This window comes from Anas platyrhynchos, chromosome 8 (assembly GCF_047663525.1).
Source record: "Anas platyrhynchos isolate ZD024472 breed Pekin duck chromosome 8, IASCAAS_PekinDuck_T2T, whole genome shotgun sequence".
NCBI lineage: Eukaryota > Metazoa > Chordata > Aves > Anseriformes > Anatidae > Anas > Anas platyrhynchos.
Genome location: NC_092594.1, coordinates 18,952,100 through 18,974,740, shown reverse-complemented (window position 1 = coordinate 18,974,740; position 22,641 = coordinate 18,952,100). Strand labels below are relative to the sequence as shown.

The following is a 22,641-nucleotide window of genomic DNA, read 5'->3' as shown; positions in this document are numbered from 1 at the left end:
GTTTTCAAGACATTTCCATTAATCTGTGTGTCATATGGAACAGAAGTAACCCAGCTTCCTTTCCCAGAGAAAGGAGGGTTGGAGCAGGGATCCCTTCAGGGGTGACTCAGGGATCCCAAAGTTGCTGTTCTCTCAAACTGCTTTTTAGAAGAGTGCGGAGAATCGAGTCTTCCACAGAGGAGTATTTGTCATCACAAACCCCCGCCACAGTAATGCTGGCCCAGGTCGAGAAGGACTCTGTTGGAAGGTCATCAGGAAAGGGAGCACATTAAGGGATCTTAGCTGAGAATCCCGGGATGAGTGTTTTACCTTTCAGAGTTCACCAGACTTGCCATGGCACCAAATATTTGTGCAGAGCTTTTTTCTCAACTGTCTTAGCATTGTAGTGTAAAGCTTAAATGTTTTCTTGTGTGGTCTTTGTGATGGAAATGCTTTTTGAGCCACAGACGTACTGATTGTTTTCTTATTACTTACCACAGCTTGCTTGCCATGGACAAGGTAAAGATGTTCTTCTACACTTAACTAGGGGGAAAAAGGAATCATAAAAATTTTTCAGTTCCTTGATGCAATGAGAACAGTGACTTGATTCCCAAGTTCTAGAAGTGCAAGCGAAGAGCAACACATCGGTGTGGGCTCTCCAGCTTAAATGGGAGAGCAATATTAGGTGTGTGATGGCAATAGCATTGTGCAGCATGAAGTCACTACCTGCTCTGGGGTAGGTCATCACTGTTGCATCACCTGGCCCACTAAAGTAGCCAGACAAATGGGAACTATGTGGAGGATGTTGTGTTTTGCCTCAGAACGAAAATACCTTCTCAAAAGGGTTCTTACAGTGGAATTCTGACAAATCTGAGGTTGCACAATGAAACAATTGAGTCGTCTCTTGAAGTAAGTTTTTTATTTAACTAAGCAGTACTACCCTGTGAAATATTTCCTTACAGTTGTCTTTCAGGAACTATATCCAGAAATGGAAAAAAACAGGTAGGTTATTAAAGTATCCATCTGCTGAATATTCAGCTCAGTGATAATGCTTGCAAATAGACTTTGGAGATATTTTTGCAAACTGTTTCAGGCTTTAGTACAGGTTAAACTTTTTCAAGGTCTATTTAGTTATATTTGGACTGAGAATACACAAATGGTGAAAGCTCTGTCCTGCAGTGACAGATGGCTTCTGAATGTCCAGTGCAAAAAACTTCAGGGATGCTACAGCCTCTTCTGAAAAGCGTTTCAGAAAAATGTGAAATAAAATATGAAGTTTTCTGAGTTGCTTACCCTGCTTTAGAAGATTTGAACCAAACATTAAGAACTGATAGAATTGCAGGTATCTGAAAGTAGTGTAAAGTATTATGCAGTGCGAACCAACCTGAGGAAGAGGTGTCACACTGTCCCTTCTTATAATCACAAACTGGCAACTTAATGTGAATTCTTTCTTCTAAGAGCACGGCATTTGTGCAGTCGGAATTTTCTAGGTATGTTTATAGTCATTTTTAGTTAACTTCATTCTGTAGCTTTAAATCAAGGGAGACTATTTCAGGCTTCTAATATATAAGATTAAATTTAAGGGCTGATTGCCAGCTAATTTCACTTGAGGGGGTGGCTGTAAAATACACCTTTCACTGACTGTTCTGAATAAACAAACAGTATTTTTGTAGCAGGCAATAGATTCTTGTGGTAGAGTAAGATGTCTTCCAAGGAGACCCAATCTGTAGGTTGAAGCAACTAGACCTGACAAAAGTGTTCGTTAAAGACCATTTCATTTCAAAGGGCATTTTCAGTTTTTAAATTTACCTGAACTGCTTTTCTAACCAGCTATCATAGAAAAAAGAAGAGACTACAGATGGTCTGAATTTCAAGCATTTGCGATTAAAAAGAATTTTATAGAACACTGTACAGCATTTGTAACAAACATACTCCTTATGTGAAGACCAGTATCAGGATTGTAATCTTAAATGTTTGTGCCAGTTGAAATTCTTGTGATTTGGGAACGAAATATGTTGGGACTGATCGTCTTTTTTTCCCCTTCCCCTGCCCTCACTTAAATATTGATGAAACACAGAGACGCGTTAGCTTTGACCAAAAGTCTAACTACAACCCTTTCAGCCATATAATGATCAGTGAAGCTTTATCTAGAGAATGTGTTTTGAAACCAAAATGTTATTTTCTCTCCTTTGAATTGCAAACAATGTTTTTCCTAGCTGCTGGTATCAATCAATTCAGACAACAACATTAGGTATTGATTAATTTAAACATAACGACAATATTAGATTCTTCTATTAGCGTTTCTTAGGTTAAACAGGGAAAAAGTTATTTAAGATTCTGAAGGAATACATGAAGTACCAAACAAATGCATTGGTTACAATTCAGAACATATTAATTTTGTGTGGTATCAGATTAAATTAGATAAACTGTATAGCTAATTCCGGTTATTGAATCATTTTGAGACTAAAATCTTCCTTCTGATTGTATAGATTCTAGTACCTAAAGTGAACATTTTGTTTCAGATTTTTTTAAGTATCTTTTATGGCATTTCTTCAAAGTTGGGAAAATTACATATTAATCCCAGTGGAAATAGATACCCAGAAGGCAAAAAAAAAAAAAATTAATAGAGAATATCATAGTAGTACCTACAGAGGGGAAGAGGAAATATGTTGTAAGAGCAGCCCAAGTTTGGGGGTGGCAGGGAGAATACACTCGGAGCTAATTCCTAATCTATGTCAGCAGAAAGCTGTGTTGGAGGAAAACTTCTGTTAATATGCAGAGATGTGGTCCTGTAAACCACTGCATGTGGACATCTGTTCAGACCTCATCACTCCTAACTGGAGCAGGAGAGGGGTCTCCAAGTGTCAAGCCATGATTGTATTATCAGCACTTTTCATTTTGCCATCTAAGTTCAAAGTATCAAGAGATGTTTTTGTTTAAGTAGGATGTTTGAAAGGGGAAAGTTTAAAAAAAAAAAAAAAAAAAAAAATTAAAAAATCAGTTTGGTTGTCTTGAGTTTATCAACCGCTTCATGCAATTCATTTCTTTTTCTTACACGAGGAACACTGTGTAGGTATTCTACAGAAGGTAGGATATGCAGGTCTTAAGGAATTTTCTACACCATTAAGAAATTTTATATTTTATGTTTAATTAACCACTTCATTTTGAAATAATTATTGGTTGAAAAACCTCCCTTAGCTGGAAAGCTAGAATGCCTTCAATTTTTTGGGTAGCTTCCTGGAGTAAATCTTAAACAGTAATGTGAAGTCAGATTTTCATTGAAAGTAATACCAACGTTTTTAAATAAATTGTTAAATAACTAATCGATTTTCACATTAAAGCAAGACAATGTCATTTCACATATTTACATTTAAGGGTTGAGCTGACCTGAAAAAGCATAAGCTTTTTAACTGAAAAAGCTTATATCTTGTCATTTTTCTGGATTTTTTTTTTTTTTTTACCAGCCTTAATGACTGTTTGCATAAAGTATGTTGGACTTGAAAAAAGATAAATATGCTTTGCAAATTTGAACATTTGCTTTTGTGAATGTATGTTTAAAAAAAACACTGTCGTTTACAGTAGAAAAAGTTTCTGTGGGGGGAAAAAAGGGGAGGTAGGATGGGGAACACAACTTGGGAAAAAGACAGGAAAATCATAGGCCTGCATTTTGCAGGGGCAGATTGTGCAAAATAATGATTTTAAAGTAATATTTTATTTTTCTGGAACTCAAGCGCTGAGAAGTTTATACTTGATTGCTTGAGCACTGTGGGATTTTCCTCCTCAGTCTATAGGTCTGATCATCATCTGAACTGCTTTCAGGGAGTAGGAACCTCCCCGGTACTCAGCCCAAAATATCCCATCCTGATACTTGCTCCTGTAGTGGCCGCCTCTGTACCAGACGCCATTGAGATTCGAATGTGCGCACGCGTTGTACCACCAGCCGCCTTTGTGGAAATGAGCGCAGTTTCCTGTGGAGCAGAAAGAAATCATTAAACCTCAGTGTTCAAAGAGGAGAAATGCTAAAGATCAGCAAACACTTGCATGTTCTTAGCGGGGACTTCTTGGCACTTCATGTTATGTTGTGGTCCTATCAGTTGCTGCTTCTACCTAAATTACGTGTTCTGTTGTAACACCTGTTGCTTAGAGGGAAGATTATTAACACAGTACTTAACAAGGCAGCTGAAAACTAAGGAGACCAACTCTCTTCAAAATACCAGTAGTGCTTCTCTGTGAGCTAGCATTTAAAGCACTCGGGTTATGTGCTGTTTAGAAATACTTCAGTGGAAGTAATGTGACTTGATGCAGTCCCAAAGAGCACTCAGGTCCACAGTTCCACAAAGCTGCTTGTGACTGATGCATTTACTCTCAGAGGTTTCTTCAAGGGCTTGCAATGTTTGTGTACCTTCATGGTTATTGACAGTTGAGGAAAAAGTGAAGACTTATTATTCAGTGGAGTTGAATTATTACACTCTGCAACTTTTCTTTTACCACTAAGGCTTTAAGGGGAAGGTAGAGAGAGTAGAAAAGAACCAAAAAGAACTGTTCTTCAGTAAGGAGAATGAAATGAACTCATCTGCCCGTTTCTCATGTATTGGTACATGACTAAGCCTATACCCAGATGCAGATCATGGAGGTTGTTGTTTGATGGCCCTCTCACTACTTGCTGAGAGATCACCTGGGAAGGTACTCTGACTGCAAAGAATCACAGGTAAATGACAAGGTTGTCGTTGAGCTAACTGTAAAGCTTGCTCAAGTGTGTCTGCAGTGAAGATAATAGAATTGAAATTTCTGAACCGTGAAGTGGCTTGAGTGGGACCCTGTCAATGCAATTTGTTGTCTCTACCTATTTGAAGCATCTTTTAGTAGAATGGCTCTGTCAGAACTTGAGTACTTTATCTGTATTAATTCCTTCTTTAAAGGTGATATCACTAATGGGATTACTGTATTTGTTTTTCAAGTACATACCAGTTTCCTTACCTGAATACATATCCCTGTCTCTGTCCAGTGTTGTAAACTGCTTTCCGTTGTGCCATATCATGGAATCGCCTGCGTTTCCTTGGTATGTTCCTAAGCGTAGCCTGTAGAACTCATTTTCGGGCTCCAAGCGGAAACTGCTGTATTCTGCATAGACCTTCTTATTGCTCCAGTCCTCTAATTCAATCAGTAGTCTGTAGTTATCCTGATTGGTAAGCATGTAAATGTTTTCTAGTCCCAGCCAGTATTCTCCATCAATGTTTCCAAATCCTTTCTGTATAGAAGATCAGAAGGTGATATTTGCTTAGTTTATCTTGGTCATAATTATTTTTTTTTCAGCAGGAGTAGTATAAACCAACAGAACTGGGGTACTGTAACCATTTAAGCTTCAGAATGACTGCTTGACACATACATTTAAATGCTTTATTTTGCTGCCTTTAGCCACTGATTCAACTGGACTGCTACAGCAACACGAGGTAGTACCAGAATCAGCAAAGGTAGCAAGATAGTCTGTTTTCTATGATCTCATCTTCTCAAGATAAAGGGTGAGAGAACAGGAGCTGAAAAAACATATTTTTGGCTAAGTTAATGGATTTATAAAAATGTATGAACAATGAATTGTAATGAGGTATGTTTCTAGGTTCGAAAAGGTGATTATGGATGAACAATTTCAATTTTTCAGGTAACAAAATTTTTGTTGCCTTTCTATGCAGCTAGCATTGATTTTTAGTGTCAATTTTATCACATAATTCATCTATACTCTCTGTTAGGCTTACTATAGAAATGAAAACTAAAGACAATTTTCCTTTGAAATCACAGATTACCAGTTTGGTATCCGTGAAGTGATACTTCGTGCCTGTTGTCTCTTATCCCCGAGCGAATCAGTGGTGGTCGTGTTTGGAGCTGTAGTGAAGGAAGTTATGTTCTCCCATCATAGCTACCTGTTAGGCTTCCTAGGTTCTGATGGTTTCCTATCCTCCTTCTCAGGTCACCGATTATATAGTTTATACCACTTGGAATCACTTTCCGGGGAAATCTCTCTCCAGTAAAGAAATGTTCTAGGCCCCTACCTCAAGCTGCAGTTCTACGATTAAGTTGATGTAGGATCATACCACTGCCTAAAATGAAAGCGGTGTCCGTCTCCTGCAGGCTTGGGGTAGAGTGGCTGGAAAGCTGTGCAGAGGAAAAGGATCTGGGGGTGTTGGTCGATGCTCACCTGAACACAAGCCAGCAGTGTGCCCAGGTGACCAAGAAGGCCACCGGTGTCCTGGCTTGTGTCAGGAATAGTGCAGCCAGCAGGGCCAGGGAGGCGGTCATCCCTCTGTGCTCTGCTCTGGTGAGGCTGCACCTCGAGTGCTGTGTTCAGCTTTGGGCCCCACACTACAAGAAGCACATCGAGGCCCTGGAGCGTGTCCAGAGAAGGGCTGTGAAGCTGGGTAATGGCTTGGGACACAAGTCCTGTGAGGGACAGCTGAGGGAACTGGGGGTGTCTGGGCTGGGGAAGAGGAGGCTCAGGGGAGGCCTCATTGCTCTCTGCAACTCCCTGAAAGGAAGGGGTGGGGAGCTGGGGGTCGGCCTCTTCTCACAGGTAACTAGTGATAGGACTAGAGGGAACGGCCTCAAGTTGTGCCGGGGAGGTTCAGGTTGGAAATTAGAGAAATTTCTCCTCAGAAAGTGTGGTCAGGCATTGGGATGGGTTGCCCGGGGGAGGTGGTGGCATCACCGTCCCTGGGGGTGTTTAAGGAAATATTGGACATGGTGCTTAAGTGATAAATCACCTGGGAGCAAGTTTAGTCAAGGTTGAGCTGCCATTACACACCAGTTACAGACTTAATAAACTTCCATTGTTTTATGTTTAAAATGTTAACAGCTACTTCATAAGAGATGCCATAACTACCCTATGGCATGTTGGGGTGGGGACGATACTCACCACTGTTCTAAGAAGTAAAGACATTGAATAACTGCTACAGAGGAATAATTAAGATTTGAATGATAAAATTCTACAAATGCAATGCAGAAAATGAAAATCCTCATAGTAATCTTATCATTTTCTTTGCATATATGATATCTTCAGAATATTCACTGAGTTAAACATGGCTTAGTTTTCTCTTCAATATTAACACATGAGAATTGCAGCTCAATTTAAAGCGAGCACAGTGTCACAGGGAAAAACTTTGTCCTGTATGAATGAAATTAGGACAGTATTATAAAAAGATGTTCATATTTCTTGTCTAGCATGTAGTTATTCCAAAGTGACTTTTTTTTTCCCTAGGTATTATGTTTTCTAGTGCATAATATCATGGTTATGTGTTTCCCTCATACCAGTCCTTACACGTTCAGGAGTTATCTAATGTAATCTTCAAGGTATAGGTTGATTCCTTTTATCACAGCATGGTTTGGGTTGGAAGGGACCTTCAAGCCGATCCAGTTCCAGCTCCCAGTCATGGGCAGGGACACCTCCCACCAGCCCAGGCTGCCCCCAGCCCCATCCAGCCTGGCCTTGGGCACAGCCAGGGATGGGGCAGCCACAGCTCCTCTGGGCAGCCTGGGCCAGGGCCTCACCAGCCTCACAGTAAAGAATTTCCTCCTTATATCTGGTCTAAATATACCCTCTTTTAGTTTAAAACTCTTCTAGTTTAAATTCATTGCTAGGAATATTTTCAAGTTGAGGCCGTGATCCCACAAATCTATTACTGTGCCTAAATGAATAATTCTACTGGCTGTGATTGCTTACTCATAGGGGAGATGGTTAAGCTTTTTCAGTATTTATTATAGTTCTCTGTGTGTTAATAGAAAGCATGTGTTTAGTTAGGTCCTTGTAATAAATAACTTCCCAGTCGCTGTCTAGGATAGCGTGTTTCTCAGCCATTGTTGTTGGGCGTTACAAATGCAGGCTATTTCAGACTGTAAGTCAGTCAATACAAAGTTAAGTAATGCTTTCAGTGAAAGGGAACGTTCCCACTGAAATATAGCCCTCTCTGAGGAATGACCCTTCTGGATGATGAATTTCCTTTCTAACTTAAGCAACTAGCTATTTCCAACACTTCACTATATCATTCAGTAGAAACATTTGGAATGAAGAATTGCTTTGGAAATGTTAGTACTTTCTTGATAGCGTAGTCACTGTCACATCAAAATGAAGCTGCTGATTTTCAGAATTTGAGTTTACCTTGTAACTGTCCCAGTTCCTGAAAAAGTTGACAGAGCCATCTGTCCTCTTCTGAATAACTGCCCATCCTCCAGGGTCCAAGCTGTTCTCACACCATAGCTGCATCGGTTCATTACTGTTTTCAGGCTTAATCATATAAATCCCGCTGTTGGAATACCCAGCTTCTTTGGCTTGTTGGCAGTCTTTGAATGGACCTTTTTGAAAAGAAGTACAGTAAGCATTCGAGCTTGGCTATGGTGTGCATGTTGTTCGAGGATATTTGATATATTAGTGAAAGACTTAGGCATAATGGAAAGTCGATAATTCAATTAAGGTAAAACTACTGTGAAACACAGTGTATAAAGTTAACTCTGTGTGTGTGTGTGAATATATATATATGTATATATATGTGTATATATATATATATACATCAATATCCTATGTGTATATATATCTTTAATAACATCACTGCAAAACAGATAATACACTTCAGTTACCAGCACCTGATTTTTATCTGTTTGTGTCAAAGATTTGTTCTCTGAATCATGATGTTGATATGATGTTGATGTTGAATCAAGGTGTTTTCCCTTTACCACTGAGACAGAAGTTAAATGACAGTCTATTTCATTGCCTTTGGGCACCCATTTGAAACTGGTCAAAGCTGAAAATCAAGAAAACAAGACACAAAACACCCAAACCAAAACGAAGCCCCCCACGCTTGAACACACAGTGGTAGATAGCTTCTGTAAGAAATACTTATTCCCAGAGCCTACAGACATGGAATTTAGGGATAGAGTATTCTTATGCTGCATCACTCTTTAACTTTTATATACTTACCTGGTTCCAGGAGCAGCCTGCTAATGGTAGGTAGGAGTCTGTGCAAGTTTCAAATTCTGTCCATGTGGGAAATATGTAGATCGATAGTGAAGAAGAAAATATGCAAGTGGTGGAAAAGGGCTTTTGAGCAGCCAACAGGGCCCACATACTGCTTTCAGGGTTATGATTATAAAAGAAACATGCAGTTGACAGTGCTGCTTGAAAGCTCTATTTTGGACTATATGAATACTGGTTTTACAAATACTACTTACAGAAGAGCATCTAGTAAGAAGCCGGTAGCTTAAATACTTCAAAAATCTTTAAAATCTTTGTTTTGTATAGTTTGCCTTTCAGTTTTTCAGTTTTAGGTAGTATTTTCATCTGCTTTTTTTTTTTTTTTAAATGTCTGTTGTGTATCATTATGTCAGTTGAGTTGATCAGAGACCAGCTATTTAGTAAAGAAAAGCAATGAAAAGCAGGGTATGTTCTGATGGCTAGTAAGTGGCGGATGCGTTAAATGTATTTGAAAATTCAAATTCAGTTAATCTGAAAAGGAGGTTACCTACTGCTTTCCTTATTTATTTATTTTTTTTTAAGGCTCAGTTTCTCAAATCTGCTTGTGGAAGTTCATAGAAAACCCTCATCATTCACAGAAGAAACTAATGTGCAAAGAAGCATAAAAGATTGCTGTTGAGGTTATTTTTTAATTAAAAGTAGAGGTTGAGTGGAAGTGACCTTCACTGCAGATTAATTTTCCATGACAAAAGCAAATTGAAAATCACTTTTTTAAAAAGTAAGTTTAAGGTAGTAGTTGCTAGATGCATAAGTTTGTAATTAGCAGGAAATCGATAGAACATTTCATATTAATTAGCATGCAAAAAGTTTGTGTAATGAAGGTGACTTCTTGCAGCTTTTGGTTGCAGCGGTGTTAGCAAGCATGCTGCAGACATTGAGCCATAGTTGGAAGCCCTGCTGCATCCTGTGTTGTCAACATTTGATGTTTTTGTCATTCTTACAGTGCTTGCAATAATAGCTTGGGAAAGACATAATGTAACTTTGATATACTTGTGCTTTTTTTCTTGCTCACTATTAAAGTATCCGTGTAGATTGTGTACATTGCAACGTTTGTACAGTGGGCTTCCTGGGCTAAGTTAGCCTCATTTCCTGTCCGTGATTACCTAAAGTAAATTTGGGATCTGTACAACTGAACATGGAGGTCATTCTAGAAGTGTTACTGCCCAGCAATTATTGCATTAGAAGAAGTGTGAACAGAGAAGTAGGCTTTTAATAATTTTAATTAAACATTGAAAATAGCTCAATTAGATCTGTTAAGTGTTATTTCCTGTGATTTCCTCTAGAGGAGGTATTGAGGACATACTTCTGCATGAGAGAACTGAGCAGATGTTTGGAGTGATATTAAGTAGCTTTTGAGGCAGACAAAATTGTACTAGTCCAAGTTCTTGAAATTTAGCTGGCATTAAGGTCGCAGGATGTAATTTATCTGTTTTTTGATACTTAGATTTGTCTGTGAGCTTATCAGAAGTTAAGGTTGCAATAGAGATGACAATCTTCTGCTTTTTTAGTATTAGGAAATCCAACAAATCCCGTAACTTTTGGTGTGTAGTCTTAAATTATTTCTGAAAAGTAAGTTTTATTACATCTAATTATTTTAAATTCCTGGTATTAGAACAGATCCATTTCTCAGCATTTGCACTGAACAAGATTTGCCAAGGTGTTGGTGTGAGGAGAGCCTCTCTGGCTAATGAAAAAAGTCGTAACTGTTTAAAGTCTTGTTGCCTTTATAAATTCAGTTTGAAAATGTATTACCTGTGTAAGGAATAAATACTTCCTGCATATCTTCTGTAACAGTCTGTGTACACTAAGCTGCTGGGACAAACTGACTTTTTGGTTATAGTTTTTAACTAGCTGTAAATTCTAAATAATCTGAGAAGATGACCTGATCAATAATTTACTTCTAAAATGAAGTTTTAGATTTATGATTTGGTATGCATCATATTCAATTGTAAATTAAATGGTAGAGAGGGAAAGCAATGAAATACTTCTGGTTGGAATCTTACTAAAATACTGGCTGAATACTATTTTAAGGATGGCAAGTGTTATCTTGAACAGATAACATAAACCATGCTTGTGTAAGCTTCATGCTGAGGATTTTAGTCAGTAGTAAAGAATAAATCCTTCCCCACCCTCCAGAAAAAAACACCACTGGACCTCCGCTTAAAAACAAGTTGCATTGATATCTGAGATACATTAGCAGTAGAGTGGGTTGTGTGTGTAGAATTTTTGTAGCTTTTTTTTTTTTTAATTTTCCTACAATGTGGCAGTAAAATCTGGGGGAGATGGCTCCTACTGCAAGGATTTAGATAACTGTGGCAACTGTAATTCACAGGAACGTTCTTCCTCAATTTCTAGAACAATCTTAATGTAAATTTATCTGTTCAGAAAATAAGAATCTTCTGTACCCTCAGATATTCTTCATTTTGATCCCCACCAACAATTGAAAATGTGCACTGACCTTTCTGTAAAATTCGTGTGTGTGCAGGTATTTGTTTACTATGATTTCTTCAAATACACTTAGAAAAAGCTCCTGATTTTTTTTTGTCTGGTTGCTTATTCTGTCATAATCATGTCTTTTTCAGTCCTGTTTCTAGATAGGACTGTTTAGTTTTTATTGGTCTGTTTAGACATCTTAATACATCATAAACAGTTATGATCTTTTAACTGGAAATTTCAATTTTCTGTGGCAGAGGGAATTTTGCTTCTCTACACCATTAAATATGCTTAGCTTCATTTCAAACCAGAGTGATAATAACTAGGCATTGTGTTGCAGGTTGGTTTTGATGATTGATGGTCTACCAGCTGTAGCAACTCTCAACCCTCATTTTCCCTAAGATACTGCAAGAAGCACTTAAACTTCAAACTCAAGACAAATATTGACTACAAAAGTGGAATAACTTGTTATAAGTTTCCTAAGATTCCTTTTGTGTTCCCTTGCAAAAATGGGTTCAAACTCAAAAGGGATAAAGGGGTTGGTGAAAACACTTGGCAGATGGTTTAGAGAAAAATATTTAGTGTTATTGCTTCATTTTTCTATGTACATCAGGCATATAATGAGACAGAAAAACATGCATTAAAAAACAACTTTGAAGCATGGGCTTTCTGGGAAGCAGGAAATCGCTTCCGTTTTTTTTTTTTTTTTTTTTCTTAGAATTATGCTTTTGCTGCTTGACCGGACGTTAATGCTTTTATATTAGCTGTTTCCTTTGTGTCATGATGTGTGACTTAAATTCTCGTGACATCTGGCACTTTCGTTGGGATTGTGCCTGAACGTTTTGCAGACCCTGAATAAAAATAGTTCTTTGCTGCAACTCAGCAGCAGCTAGTTGTTTGTAATGTCGTGGAACAGTTGCAAATAAATGTTTGCCTTCATCTTAGGAACCAAGCTGAATTTCCAACTGTGACTAAAGGCAATTTAAAGGGGGGGAGGGTGAGAGGAGAAACAACCCTTTTGCTATGCAAGCTAACGTAAGTCAAGAACAAGAGCTGGTATGGATGTCTGAAAGCAATGTAACTTGTTTTTGTGAATCTGTGTGTTTTGTTTTTTTTTCTTAAAAAGTTTTAATAAAGTAAGAGTTGTGGCAGAATTCAGGGCATCTCAGCAGTAGTTAATTTTCCTTTCACTACTTTTGTTTCTAGTGATAAATGAATTTGTGTAATGGCCTAAAGAATGTAATGTATGAAGATGCGATACAGCCCCTTAATGTATTTTCATAATATTTATGGTATTAATTTAACTTGACATCCCCTACTGACATCAGATTGCTGGGAATGTAGTTACTCATTTTAAATTTTCAAAGTTGAATGCATCTAATTAGACCCAGCCTTCATTCAATTATCCTTTCAGACTTATCTCTGGAATATTTCAGCCAGAGTCATTCCACCACTGTGTTGGTGGATTTAGACACTCATTTTAAAGCAGTTCAGAATTTAAGGAGTAAAATTCTTCTAAGAGGGAGTGACTTCTGGCAAATGTGTACGTGTAACTATACAGGACAACTGCTTAAAATTTTGTCTACTTTAGATTAATTATCTTTTCTGATGTTCACTGTTTCTAGTTACTGTTACATGTAAATAGCAGGAATCTTCAAAGAGAGTGGTAAATACTAGAAAGCATATACTACAAATGAATTTTCATTCCAACCCAGCTGGAGACGCAAGCCCCAAGACTTTGTGACTCAAAGGCGTTAATTCTTCAGATTGAATTTCTGAGTATCAGCTATTTCAACAAATTCATCATCTGCAGCTGTAGCTTAAAATCTCAATCGGCAGGAAGGACTAGCTATACCAGGTACCTTTAATTTCTCTTTCCAGTTCTATAGTCAGGACAGTTTCCCTCTGAAGCGGAGAAATCTCAGGTTAGATAAACGATAGGTAACTCACCTTCGTTAATTAAAGCCAGCGGTGGTACTCTGAAAGGACTCTTTGTAGGCGAAGTAGCTGGATCAGGTGGTGGTCTTACTTCTCTGTCTCGAGGGTAACCCGGGTCTCGCTGTATCTCATTACCTCCCAGAAGAACAGGGGTATATGGCTGACTGTTGGGAATGTGCTGGGGCACCACCTGGACAAGCGGTGGAGACCCATGGGTGTCCTGCCGTGAGAAGATTCTCAAGCACTGCTCTTCCAGGAGGGAGATAATCACAGACTGATTATTTACAAGATCAGTCAGTGCTGCATATTTGACTTCAAGCTCCTTGTATTTTGTTGCCATCTTCAACATTTCTGTTGTAACATTAAGGACTTTGTTTTCCAGTTGGGAAAGTTCAAGAGAGTTATCACGCTTTCGAATTATCTCATGCAAGAGTTGCATATAGAGTTGAGTGACCCGAGAGTTCATATTACGGCTTTCCTTCCTCAGTAACTTGACTTCATTCACGATGTTTCCATCCACATCCACCACCAACTGCAAGATGTCAATCTCCCGCTTTTGCTTGGACAGCACATCCTTCAAGTTCTCTATGTCCATTCTTGTGACTTCATCTTTTCTGTTACCAGTACCTGGTTCGTTAGTATTCACACAAATTGGCCCTGTGATCTTTTGTTCAGGGACCAGGAAGGTGTAACCACATTTCTTTCCTTCCTCTCCACTGTCTGCTGAACGAGGATGCCTCCGTTGGGATGTCTTATTGAGCGTTGATTGTTCGGTACAGCGCCCAATAGACAGGAGTAGGAACAACAACACACCCAAAGTCCATTTAAGTATCTTCATTCTGAAGCAGGTATGATGACCTTCAGAAGACTGTTGAACATATGGAAGATAAAATAATTAGAGTTGTAATGAAGGCAGCTGTAACTGAAGCAGGTGTAGTGCTTCAGTTGCCTAAACTGATGAGTTTTGCTATGCTTATGTGCATGTAGACAAACGTTTTAAATCTTAAAGTTAGGTTGCATTAGGTTAGTTTCTACTCCCTGCAAATAAAGGACAAGCTTTAGAAGTGCTTGCAGAATATTGTCAGAAGAGGGAAGTAGGGAGGCAGTGATTATTTTTCAAAAACTTCAATATATACAAATTTTGGACTCGTACAATTGGTACAGTTGTAGAAATTTTGCACAATTGTACAATTTTTTTCTGTTCTTTTGTTAGGTTCATGTATATACCTGTAGGCATAAACTTGTAAATATTTTATACATACTTATGTATATGTACATGTTTTTCAAGTTTATGTACACACAAACATGGTAGACTTGAAAAGTATATGTAAAATACACACGTGCACCCTGCTATAACACTACTTTTGAGCATTAATGTTAGGTAGGGTATGAGCTAAACATAGTTGTCTTTAATGTTGATGAAAATTACATATTCGAGTAACTTCAAATCGTAAAGAAAGCCTGTGGCATGGTTTGAACTGCACTTGTGCATCCCTACTTAGCTATTTTTTAATTGTTGTCACACTACTTTCATATATTTGAGAATGTATTTAGCCCAATAACGCTGAAGTGTTGGGTGTTTTATCAATCTAAATACCACACTGAAGTGTTTCATTCACATGCTAAGAAAACAATGTATTTCGTTTAACTTGGTGTAAAGAACTAAAGTGCAATGATAAAAACCCAGAAATAGTTTGAGAGTTATTTTTCACTTTGATTTCAAGTATTTGAGATGATTAACAAAAGTATCACAAAAGTTAGGGGGAAAACCACCTCCTATTACATGTTTAATTTGTCTTGTCAAGTAGGTCGCTCTTCCCTCTGATGCCAGCTGCTGATCTGGCTTTCCTTTGCAGTCTAATGTTAGAAGCTGTACAAGGCCTGGTGCAGTGGCCTTTGTGTGGTTTAAGAGAAGAATAAAACAGACCCAGAGAAAGCTAGTAATTTTCATATTGTTCCTGCCAAAGCAAGTTTAAGTGCATTTGCAATCCTGAAACAGTTACCCTGATGGAAGAGAGGATGAGTACTCCTTCCTTAACCTTCAGCTTTACAAATGGTAAGATGGCTTTGATGCCAGGTCCACAGTCTGGTGCTGGCTTTAATATTATTGCTGCAAGTGACATCTGTTCAGAGTAACTCTATCAAGTCTTTATTTTTTGCCTCTGTTAAGAGCAGTGGATGCAAATTTCAAAAGATTCCATATGCAATCAGGAATTATTTCTAGGTTTCTTTAGCAAATGGTTTATTGTTGCCTAGAAATAAACTTTATTTTGTTGGCAGTTGTATTACAAGCTCTGCTGTAGAGAAGAAAATATTTGCATTTTGAAAATCATTGATTGCTTTACAATACGGAAGGCAATACAGTTTACAAAATGGAAGGAATATGTAAAAGCTTGAGAATATTTATATTTAAATATTTGTTTCTGTATATTTCACTCTTAAGATGTAGTAATAAGTGTTTGGGTATACGGACTGTTACTTTCTTTACAGAAATAGAATTCGGTTAAACGTTTTGTTATTCTTTTTCGGCTGAAGGTATACCTTCTATTAAAAAAGGGAAAAGTATTGCTTTTCTCAGGGGCTAGCTGTGTATTTTTCTTTGGTAATTTCAGACTTTAAAATATTAATCGCTTAGGCAGTGCTCAGAGTTGGAAGTTCATTAGGTTAAATGTTCTCATGAATCATGGTAAAAACCTGGGCAATAAGTCTGTGTGTGGTGTTTAACTTGAGAAGGATGAGTTGAACTAATTGTCCAAAGTTTGACACCTCTGCAAGGTCCCTTAAATTATTTTTCAATGTTTTAAGTTCAGAAGCAGGAAAGGTGACTTCATGGCACATAAAGAATGAAACTGTAGTATCACTATTCTACTTTTTCTTTTCACAATATATAGTGGCTACTTCATAGCCCAAAAAGGTGAATAACAGTTTAGACCGTGGCAAGTTTTTTTAAGACCCTATACAGTTACTAAAATAATCAGTGGCTGGGGGGTGGAGGGGAGGAAGCAATATATTTTTCCCCTGAAACACATTAAACCTGAAGTGAATGTTTAAAAAATAAACAAACGTTTTGCAGTGCAGCCCCCCAGCTGACCAGGTATGCTGTAGCAGTTTGCTTTCCACATATCTTTTAAGCATTAAGTTTGGTTTGAGTATGTATTGGATAAAAGTAGAACTTCTTTGTCAATATCTGTGCTGTCAGGCCATAAAATCAATGAAATCGCCTAACGTGGCATAACCAAATGCAACAGCTGCACAAGGTTATGCCGTAGAACATGTAAGTAATTCAAGTATCTTGAAATCAACTGACTCATTCAGATAAGCAGAGATGAGCAGCGTCTGAGGACCTACCTGGCCAGGTAACATACGTGCTTCCATGGAAATCTTGGTATCAAAAAAAATCAAATGTTTTAAGCTGTTGCTTGGGGTGTTTGAGCAGCGTAATGCTGAACTTGTTACACAAAAATTGGTTCTGTGTAAGATATTTACCTGGAGTTTTAATCATCGTGGAAGGAAATGAAAATACTGTTTCAGAAATTTCCTGATGTTCTGGGCAAGCAGCTTAAAAAAATATCAACTGCTTATCCAGAATATCCCCAAATGATGGCCTAATATGTAAGACTTTAAAATGACAAATATTAGAGTTGGGAAGTAGTTGGAGGTTTTTCCTTAATTAGCTGCCTTATGTCACAGGTTCCCAGTTCAGATTTTTAGGTCGTATCATAACTGCTAGGAGATAAAGTAGATGAGGCTCAGAGACTTAAAGGCTTCCTGCAAGTCTCGAGTTGCTTGTGGTGAGGGGTATTGTTGAAATACCTGAAAGCAAACCTTGAAAAATAAGCAAGAGAGATGGTGATTACAGATGCTATCACTTCAAAATGTATTATTTAACTCTATATGAGCTGTCATGTTTTTGAAATTAGAATAGACTGTCACTTTGTCACGTTTGTGTGCTGAGCAGTTTTGTGTCAGATTTCTGAAGTGGCTTTGCCGGTGTCCTAGTGTGCTGATGTTCTTCTGCAGATGCAATAGAAAAACATGTAGAACTACTCAGCAATGCAACCTTCATAATCATCTTGTTGGAAATGTTCAAAATTGTGGATAGGGTTTCAGTATAATGCTGTTCCTTTGTTTCTTTTCTAGACTGATTCCCATAAATGAAAGTCTTATTTCCAAAATTAGTTTTTATTACTTGAAAAATTGCTAAAAAGGAACAAAATTCCAATTTAATAGAGCAAAGTAATGTAGTGGCTACTATTTTTAATTTTTACTGAGGAATTACAAGAACGTGGGCTGTGTTAGCTAAAAATATTGTATTGCTTATTAACATTAGAGTTGCAGGGATGGGGAAGTGTGAAAGCTAATATGTATTTGACTTTTTTTTTTTAAATATATATCTACATAGCAAACTATTTGTTCTCTGTTGAACTGCTTTGAATTTCATGTCCAACGGGAAATGAAATTTGGAGACCCACAGCACAAATTAGAAAATCTGTTCTTTCAGAGCTGATGAAGATCACTTCTCCTTGGGCAACATAGGTTGCTCTGACTGAATGTAAGGGAAGTATTGCAGGTAAATATGTATGGAAAGCATGGTGCTGTACATATCTTTATCCAGAAGATTTGTCAAAACGATATGGTCAGATGATAAATACCGCATGTGCCCTTTTTCATAAGCTTCCATTTATCATCACATACAACAGGAAGAAAAGCAGCCAGTTGTTTTTGTTTTGTTTTTGAGAAAGTAAGCAATAATGGTGAAAGGGAAGGTCCTGTGAATATAACAGCAGTTAATCAGGGAGCTCTACTATTGATGTTAGGTGTACTTCGTTTTATGTTAAGCATTATCTAAGCAGCTAAAATAATTAAAGCTATTTATATCCACATAAATAAGCACAGCCTTTGTATGGTTTTTAGTTTAGAAGTGGGTTCATAGCATTACAAGTCGTATTGCTGTGAGGAAAACACTATAGAAGAAGCGTTCGCGTGGATTTCTGATATATGTGTATTTTTGTAAATTAATTTTCCCTGTATAAACAAGTGCTTCTCCTTTAAGTCATTCTGCCTTTAGTGGAATAACGGGATTGCTTTCAGTTGTGTTGACTGGAATCCAGGAACAATACATTGTTGGGTTTTGTTTGTCAGATATATAAGATATTGATTTGCAGAGTTCTACTGTTAGATGAACCGGAATCTGATCCCTTTTAGAAAAGGCCATCTAAAAATATTCAGGTGGTTTTGAAGCAGTTGCTGCCAGTGTGTCATTCTACAAATGATAGACTCTTAGAAATGCTCTGCAGAAGAGGTTTGCAAACTTTGTCATACAAGATACTCTGAAAACACAGTACAGTATCATAATATTTCTAGCTTTTTGGTGATTTTTTTTTTTTATGTGAGCATTCCTTTCCGTTTGTAAATGCATACCAGTAATGTTTGGTGAGAGCATTTTAAAAAGCAGGTACAATAGACCGGTGCATTTTGTGTTTGTAGATGTGTTATTTGGGGCCTCCAGGGTTCTCTGTGGAACAGATACGGAAGGCATCAATCATCTATCGCAGTTTGCTGAAGGAACTTGTGCTTCATTCATCGCTGTATAAATTGCAAGGACCAGACTAATAGGGCATGTTATGAACAGCCAGTTGAGCCCAGTAAAACAATAATTAAAACCTGATAATAGCCCTGTAGTTACTGGCCAAAGTTTACACGGCATATTTTTCCATCGTGTTTGAGAGCATTCTAGCGGCAACACCATAATATTAGCAGTGCATTATTTGTTCAAAATAAAGCATTTCAAAATTTCAGCTCTAAAGTTGGAAGACAGCGAAGGAGAAGGAGTTAAAATCTTGCATGTTGCCATTTTATTGCTTTAAAGTTATTGACTCAGCTGTTTTCATTTGGAAAAGATTTAGGAATTGTTCGAAGTAATGTAAATCAAAAGCTTGGAGAATAATGAATGAATGGAGACTGGCGTCCAAAGCACATAATGTAGATTTCAAATGTTTTTGTTGCCGTTACTTAGGTTGTTCCCTTTAATGTGTAAGAAGCACAAAAGAATAGTAAGAAAAAGGGCTCAAGAACTTGGAAAGGATCCATCTTTCTGTTTGTCAAGACTGCTTCAGACTTTTTCATTCCATAGCTCCTAAATTTTATTTTTTTCCATAACACTTTGTCTCTTCTTTTAGAGTCACCCCCTTCGTTCTCTCCTATTGTGCCAGACATTGCTGAGAGTTTAATATGAACACGTAACTTAAATGCTTTTCCATTGTCCTGGATTATTTACTGTACTCTCATTACAAAGTCAGTATGAAGAAAGGCAAGAAGTATAAAATTGGTTTAACAAGTTATTTTTTCTTCCATACCTTTGTCCTGGGTTTGTGAAAGCATTTGTGTTTTAATCATTGACTTTGAAACTGTGTCTTTCCCCCTCTCCCACCACCCCCATAGAACTGTAACAAAACCCTCTCTTTTCCACTTACTTTCCACTGTTGCCTTGCATGTTGCATTTCATTTTTATGAAACTATTTGGAAACAAATTACTGCTAAACTAAGTTATAGTTAACTTCTCTCTCATTCCACAAACCTTTCAAGGAAGGGGTTAGTGTCCATTACAGCAATTTCTTTGGATTTTCATTTCCATAATTGTTTGTGCTGCAGAGTTAATTATTTTCTGAAGTACTGTATGGCTCAAGTTTCTTGGTTGATTGTACAACTCAGACTACTTCTACTACTCAAGAGTAACATAATTAAAACTTTAGTTGAAAAGGTTATTGCTACTTAGAGATGTGCACTGGTTTACTAGTTATTTTACAGTACTTTTATTGAGGTGTCCATTTTCTAGTAATGCTAGGTCTGTACATTAGTGCTGGGCAAAATCAAGCTTCTCCAAAGGCGATAGAAACTTTGGCTTTTGCTTTCTCATGGGATCTGAATTTCACATTAATATGTTCGCAATATCTAAATTACATGCTTAACAAAGAATCTGGTAGCACTGATTTTCTGTAACTTTATAGAACATAAAATTTACAGAAGATTTACAGCTAAGTGACTGAAACTTCCAACTGGAATGAGTTAGGCAGAGTGCTTTTTAATTCTTTCCAAGTTTCCAAAGTCTACCGAATGCCACAAAAGCGAGTTTTATATTTTAACTGTCGAACTGTTCTCAGGCTGAGAGATCTGTTTGTTCACAATTGTGTGTGGATGGTAGATGCATGTACAATTCACAAATAGCTCAAAATTAGACTTGCGAGAAAGAATAACATTAAAACTTACCAAGGGGGGGTGGGGGGAATCTTGCAGCTGTTTTGCTTCTGTGGTAGATGGAGAATCCAGAGGCCAAGTTGCGTTGTCTCTGTGTTACCCGATGTTGTGGATTGTTAATCTGCAGTTGGAGTTGAAAACTGCTTTTGTCTTTCTCTGTTAGATCCAAGCTGTACTGAGGAATTGGGTTTCTCCATGCGATGACTGAGCTATTTAAATCATTTAAAAATAATAGCGGGGGGGGGGGGGGAAGTTCCAGTATGTTTTATTCCAGAAAAAAAAAAGAAAGCAATGCCTCTTTGAAACTGCAGTGTTTTACTCTCACATGCAGAAGTGCACTAACCAGCTACAGCTGACCCAGATTCCATATACATCACATTTGGACAGTTTTTTTAAACAAACACACACCAGACGTAGCCGTTCAGCCCACCTATGATGTCACCGCCAACACACGGAAAGCAGAAGAAACTCCTCCTTCGGATTTCCTATCCATACCCTCCAGAAAAGGGAGGGGGTAGGGAGGCCGAGGAGTCCCGAACAAGGGCAGATTGTTTGCCAGCTGAAGGGAGGGTACCATATGGCAACAGACTGTGCAAGAGTTCAGCAGGCAATTACAAATCAAACATTTTTACTACGCTGCCTAAAGATGCCTTTCAAGTTATTACAGTGCTGGGCTTCATTTAGAAGAAAGATTCTTTCAGGCTGATAAAACTCAATTTGTGTTGCTGGGAATAAAAGGGGCAGCCTGGCTGGATACAACAAGAAAAATGAACCATTTATAGGCCAGGAGAATGTTCAACAGAACGTTGCATTCAATTCTTGACGTTCACTTAATAGGAAACAGTTTGAGTTGTTAAATGCATGAAGTCTCTGCTGCATGTGGAAAACGTTAAAGCTGTGTGGGATGGTTTTGGGTAGGTATCAGAATATTTGATAACATCTGATGAGCGTTAGAAGTAGCAAAAGCTGCAGAGGTGATGCCCTGTGAGGAGCGCAGAACGCAGTTGTGTCGAGCTGGGCAGCACTTGTGTGCATTCACTTCACTTTCAGCGATCTCTCTGGTTCCTTCACAAAGAACACACCGGTTCCTTTTGCAAGAAATACCTTTGTATGCTTTCAGAACTGCTTTAGACTTCATAAAAATGCATCAAATAATCTTAGGGGATAGCTCTCTACGGAAGAGCTCTTGATGTAGCTGAAAGAAAAATCCGTGCTTGATGGGACAAGTCACTCAGAAAGATTGGGTTGTAAGATCATGGGTAACACTGCAGGTGCTTCTCACAGTGAATCTCTTTAATCAATAAGCGTGATTTACTGCTTTCCATGGAGGATCAAGCAGGTTTGGGATTTTTAAGGCCCATGTGGACATTGCTGAGCAAAGCCAAGTTCAGGATGGCTTACGCAGTCTAGGTAGCATTGCAGTAGGAATGTATGTGATCTTTCTGATCATTCTTTCTGTCTTTTAATAAGCTGATTTGAGCAGAATAGAAAACAGAGAATTTTAGTAGTATATCAGGTCATGTGTAATACCTTTTTATTCACTTTTTTATATGCCACCTTTCAACCACAAGTATTTTAATTTGTTTCTGTGTGTGTGCGCGCACACGCGCGTGTGTGTGTTGATTTTGGAGGGATGCCCAGAGTTTCCCAGCTCACGCTGAGGACTGTGCTGGTGAGGTGCTACACAAACACAACTGCTGCTCTGGTGAGCTTGTATTAATAGTCTTCCACCTGTAAAGCCACGCTTCTTGTTATGATTCTGCTTATACAAGGCTGAGTGTGAAGCAAAATATACTTTCAGAAATTCCCTAATACTGAAACAAGTTTCTTGACAATATTATTTAATTTTTGGATATTAGATTTTAGATATCAGTAGGGTCTCTGTGTTGTGGAAGATGCAGAAGAACAGTTGCTTTTTCATGGTAGGGTTAGTTGGAATGGATGTTTCATTGATTTGAAACAAGAACGATTAGAATTAGGGTGAAGTTCTAGAAACCAAGTTTTATTTAGAATTAAAATAAGCG

The 22,641-nt window shown here is 37.9% G+C and overlaps 2 protein-coding genes across 17 annotated transcripts in view; one reads left to right on the top strand and one right to left on the bottom strand.

Annotated features, from left to right (window-relative positions):
- RALGPS2 (Ral GEF with PH domain and SH3 binding motif 2) overlaps positions 1–22,641 on the top strand; it is a 142,145-nt gene that overhangs the window by 83,262 nt on the left and 36,242 nt on the right. The window lies entirely within an intron of this gene.
- Positions 884–21,056, bottom strand: ANGPTL1 (angiopoietin like 1). The gene is made up of 5 exons (XM_005019291.6): positions 20,630–21,056; positions 13,376–14,231; positions 8,123–8,316; positions 4,957–5,227; positions 884–3,947 (listed from the first exon to the last, which is right to left on the bottom strand). The coding sequence occupies exons 2-5, from the start codon at positions 14,199–14,201 to the stop codon at positions 3,760–3,762; spliced, it is 1,479 nt and encodes a 492-aa protein (XP_005019348.3). The 5' UTR covers positions 14,202–14,231; positions 20,630–21,056; the 3' UTR covers positions 884–3,759.

Bases quoted from the DNA above. Each gene is read 5' to 3' on its own strand.
- ANGPTL1 (XM_005019291.6), bottom strand. From the start codon at position 14,201: ATGAAGATACTTAAATGGACTTTGGGTGTGTTGTTGTTCCTACTCCTG. The intron at 8,317-13,375 runs GTGAGTTACCTA...CTTTTCAAAAAG, and splicing joins GCTGGCTTTAATTAACGAAG to GTCCATTCAAAGACTGCCAA. The intron at 5,228-8,122 runs GTAAACTCAAAT...TCTTCTATACAG, and splicing joins GGAACTGGGACAGTTACAAG to AAAGGATTTGGAAACATTGA.